Raw genomic sequence first — 4,937 nt, 5'->3', positions numbered from 1 at the left:
AATAATACCATTAAACCAATTCCTTAACCCCTATCCCGATATGTTTGTGTGTTTGAAGAAGTTTCACTTCAGTAGCGTGTTGTATGATTACACGTATTTTTTTTTATTCAGGATATGTCAATATTAAGAGATTACATAGCGTACACCAAAGAAAACATACACCCAAAACTAAGCGAAGAGGCCCAACAAAAACTGATACAGGCCTATGTAGATATGAGAAAAATAGGATCTGGACGGGGCCAAATCTCTGCTTATCCAAGGCAACTGGAATCTCTCATACGATTATCAGAAGCTCATGCTAAAGTGCGTTTTTCAAATATTGTCACAGTAGAAGATGTCGACGAAGCTTACAGGTAGGAGACTAATATTTAAATTTTACAAGTACCTAAACGAAATTCACATTTTGTTTTGACATTACAGACTTCATCGGGAAGCCCTAAAGCAATCAGCTACAGATCCTCTTTCTGGTAAAATAGATGTTGGAATTTTAACTACTGGCTTAAGTAGTGCAGCACGTAAACGAAGAATTGAATTGGCAGAAGCTGTTAAGAAACTGATCGATTCTAATAAAGGCAAAGTACCAGTGCTTCAGTTTCAAAAACTGTACCAAGAATTAAGAGAAAATTCTTCCTTGGTATGAATTTATTATCTATTTTGAAATATTACTCAACTAAATATCGACAACTATTTTAGAATATAATCCGTGAACAATTTGAAGATGCCCTAAAAGATTTACAAGATGACGGTCATATAATCGTCATGGGTAGAAACACGATAAGGATTTGTTAAAATTTGTTCCTTTTGTTATGTAAAAAACTATAACATTAGCACCAATAACAAATAATGAGATAATTTAGATATTGCTTAATGATACTTGGTAAGGTAGGGAAAAAAGTAAGATAAAGTAAATGATTCATAATATTTTAATTTAAAAGGATCATTATTGAAAAGAAAATGTAGACATAGCTTATGACTAAAAATGAAAAATTACAACTATGTATTCTTCAATCTATTTCCACGGTAGCCGTGGTTGTTGTTCGGTTATTAAACAAATCTATTGTTAGAGCACTCAAAAATACAGGTATAGATTTTTGATGGCGTAAATGCAAATCGATCATGTCTTCAAGCGATGCGCTAAAATGATTTTCTAATAGATTTAAATTACCTTCGGAATTTAACTGGAAACATATTTGATCTTCTGGTCGTTCTGCATACATGCTCGTCAATTTATACTGGGCGTTCGAAAGTTTGTCAATCTTATAACCTAGTAGCATATATAAAACATTTCTAAATTCTTGCATCGACTGTTTAAAGAAATCCTTCAGCTGTTGAATTTTATTTTCTGAAGCCACAACTTTTTCTCGCATTGCTTCTACTTCTTGAGGAGTCAAGGTTGTATCTGCCAATTTAGTCGCTTCTAAACCTTCTTCCATTTTTCGTATCATTCTTTTTAATTTATCATTCTAAAAAAAGGTAAACAATTGTTACCTGCAACTTCTGGGTAAATTTAATTTTATTTATTTAACAAGTTCCAAGCCTTTAAAACAAGAAAAATGTAATATGTGTATATTACAATTAGATATAGAGTAAATCGTCCTAAAACTATAAATGGGAAAACATAGTTAATTAAATTTAAAATAGTTTTGAAACAATTTTCATAGAATATACTCCACGACTATGTATTATGCAGTATGCTTTAAATTCGAATTATTTTCCCCAAAGAAAATGGAACACGATTTTTCAAGAGCACACAAATTAATTAACATCTAAGTAAATAAATTAGGTAGATTTTATAATAAACTATATCACAAAAAAAATACGAACTTCTTCTTGAAGCCTTTCAATCGTCTTCTCCTTTTCTTCAATAGATTCAGAAAGAGGATTCTTTTTAAGGTGAATAATACGACCCTTGTTACTATCCTGTCCTATGCAGATTTCCTCAAGTTGTACTTCTAGTTGATCGCAACGGCCTCTTAATTGAGCATTATTTGTTTTTAGAATATCTATTTCCTTTAAAAGACGTTCGATTTGCTCCATTCGAACCGGAGTAACGTCTACAACATAAACGTGAAATGACTAAACGATTAATCAAATCTTTAATAAAGCGAACCAGACGTTGGATCGTGCTCAATGGTCTGCAATTCATTCTCAAGTTTTGCTACCATATCTCGATAACCTTCGATGATTTTTTCCAAGCTTTCGATGCGATTCTTTTGTGTTTGTTGCGGATTGGAAGTAGCAGAGCAACTACTAGTGCTAGGTTGAATCATGCAAACAGTTAGATCACGCTCATAAGAGTCTAATTGTAATCGATAACTGTCTCTTTCTCTACTTATGAGCAATAATTTCTTTTGCATGCGATGTATAAGATTTTGTCTCTGTTGCAAACTTTTTCCGACTTCTGCAAGATGTTTTTGATTTTTTTCAAGTTCAGATTGAGCCACAACCTTTTCCTAAAAAAAAAAATTAATAATATATTGAACTATTGCAATTAAATTATATGCTGGGTGGCACACAAACTGAGTCACCATTTTGTTGAAAAATAAATTATTGTGAATACAAACTCAAAGAAGCATATACTACAATGAAAAACGTTATGGCAAATTGTTCTAATTAAACAATTCTCTATAGTATGTTTTACATAGTATATGTTTCTTTGAGTTTGGGCGTCTTTGGCTGATGTAAGTACTTACTAAACTTAGTCAGTCACTCAGCATAAAAAGATTTAGATCGTAGCGATCGATGAGTATAGTGCTTTTTTGGACAAGACGGACTTATTGACTATAACATAACCAGCTTAGCATAAATTACATATACTTAAAAATGAATAATTTTATGAGAAATATTTTAAAAGAAGTAATGATCGTATGGATAATACTCATAAACCAGTAAATTAAAACATACCTGTTCTCGTCGCTAACAAACACAATGCATTTCATATCCCGGCCGAAAATTCAAAAAGTGCACTGAGTAACTTAAGTATAAGTAAGTACTTACCTATGACGTGTCCTAATTATTTTTTTCCGTGCTTGTTGACAAAAAATAGTTAATATATAATTACATGTATGGCAGCATTAAGTTGAGATTGTAACTGTACAATTTCAGTCGTTAAATTGATTTCTTTCTGTTGTAACTTTTCTACAGTTGTACGCAATAAACTAGGAAGTGCTGAATCAGGCCATGAACTTTCACAAATTGATCTGGCCAATGTTTTCCATTCATTTAGAAAAACTTCATTTTGAACCATTGCAGCCTAAAAATTTATTAACAAATAACAATAATAATATTATACCACACACATATGTAAACCTGAATGCAATGCTTTAGTTTACCTGCAAGGAAGCTAATGTTTGCTCTTGATCCTTATATTTATTTAAACGATTTCTTAAATCATAAACCTCTTCTTCCAAAAGAAGTTTATTACGGATATCATCTTTTATTCTCTTATTTTCTTCCTTTAGCTGCTGATTTTCTTTTTCCATGGCACTGTAACCATTAAGCTTATAAAGTTGTGCCTACAAAAAGATAAAGTAATATATTCATATACACTTTTACAATAAATAAGGAGAAACCTTTGTAAGTTGTTGATATTCTGCATAGTTGTCTTTAACATATTCAAGATCTTTTAATTGCAAGGTAACTTTTAATAGAGCTTGTTGTTTCTTCTCAAGTTCTCTTTCTATTTCATTTTTTGCCAGAAGCTGTTTCTCTGAAGAACATTTTAATTTTTTTATTTATATGCTTTATGTTACTCATAATATACCTAATTCAGTTACGAGTTTCTTATGTGCCTCAGCATCTTGTTGTGCTGCTTCTAATATAACAACTAATTCTTCATTTTGTGTTTGTAACTTAATCAGTTTTTCTTGTTCCTCGTCTTCCATATATTTACTAGATAATTTGATATCATTTAACTCTTTTTCCAATTTGATAATTGCCGACTCTGACTCATTCCTTAATAATTCATACTTTTTTTTCAGCTAAATAGTAACAAGCACAATTATTCTGTGGAAATTTAACATGATACAATTACCTGCAGGTATACACTTACATTACTTATTTCATTTTTAGCAGATGCTTCTCTTTTTCTAACAGTTTGCAATTGTGATTCCAATTCTTCTATTGTTTTTTTATCATGTTCATGTTGGAGTTTTAAACTCTTGGTTTCATTATCAAACATAATTTGCATTTCTTTTCGAATACTATGCATATGTTGAATTCTGTTTTCAAGATCTTTAACAGTATTTCTCGCTTCAATTAAATCAGCTCTTAATCTTCTAGCTTCACGTGGAGATGCCAAATAACTTGCATTAGAATTATTATTGGAACATGTTGGGATTTTCTTATGCTTTTTAACAGGGGAATCCTCATCAGAACTAACATTACTTAAACGTCTTTTTAAAATAGCGGTATTATCATAATTAAAGTCCCCAACTTCAGTTTTTATCTTGGGATTAAGGTTCGTTATCATTTTAATGATGGTATCGTTCACATTTCTTTCTTCCATGGACATAATTGATATCGTTACAAACACTTAATGAACTATAAAAAGTACATATTATACATTATTAGTAGTAAACGCCGCTGTGAACTTACTAGAAAATTATTATACATTTACTATTTTGTCTATAAATAATAAATGTAGATTTAAGCAACATGTAAACACCTCTCGTTGAATAAATACGGAATCAACGGAATTATAAGTCAAAGAAATATATACTGTCAAATCCTTCATACGTCAAGGTCAACCAAGCACTAGTATGATAGTAAATCTATAGGAGATGCTTGTCAATTTTTACCAAAACGGTTTTATAACCAAAACATCGTACGTTCCTGTATAAGATGAACAATATATTCTAAATGTTTTTTTCTTTTTTTATTTGAGCAATCGTCTATATCTTCTTCATCTTTTTGTTTTCTTTAAACACCTGAATGAA

General features: G+C 30.7%; 2 protein-coding genes across 2 annotated transcripts; one reads left to right on the top strand and one right to left on the bottom strand.

The window, feature by feature from the left end:
• The first annotated feature begins 74 nt into the window (after window positions 1–74).
• Window positions 75–856, top strand: LOC112905208 (DNA replication licensing factor MCM4-like). Its single transcript, XM_025977171.1, has 3 exons — window positions 75–353; window positions 421–634; window positions 694–856. Exons 1-3 carry the CDS (start codon window positions 115–117, stop codon window positions 787–789), a joined length of 549 nt encoding a protein of 182 aa, XP_025832956.1. The 5' UTR covers window positions 75–114; the 3' UTR covers window positions 790–856.
• Window positions 857–918: 62 nt separating this feature from the next.
• LOC108743292 (mitotic spindle assembly checkpoint protein MAD1) lies at window positions 919–4,809 on the bottom strand. The gene is made up of 9 exons (XM_018478809.2): window positions 4,597–4,809; window positions 4,052–4,542; window positions 3,764–3,980; window positions 3,573–3,709; window positions 3,333–3,515; window positions 3,062–3,253; window positions 2,111–2,453; window positions 1,825–2,054; window positions 919–1,463 (listed from the first exon to the last, which is right to left on the bottom strand). The coding sequence occupies exons 2-9, from the start codon at window positions 4,511–4,513 to the stop codon at window positions 1,005–1,007; spliced, it is 2,223 nt and encodes a 740-aa protein (XP_018334311.1). The 5' UTR covers window positions 4,514–4,542; window positions 4,597–4,809; the 3' UTR covers window positions 919–1,004.
• Window positions 4,810–4,937: the final 128 nt, after the last annotated feature.

The sequence above is a fragment of the Agrilus planipennis genome, unplaced genomic scaffold (genome assembly GCF_000699045.2).
Source record: "Agrilus planipennis isolate EAB-ADULT unplaced genomic scaffold, Apla_2.0 scaffold422, whole genome shotgun sequence".
Taxonomy (NCBI): Eukaryota; Metazoa; Arthropoda; class Insecta; order Coleoptera; family Buprestidae; genus Agrilus; species Agrilus planipennis.
Note: the sequence above shows the minus strand (reverse complement) of the source record. Positions and strands in the feature narration are given on the sequence as shown.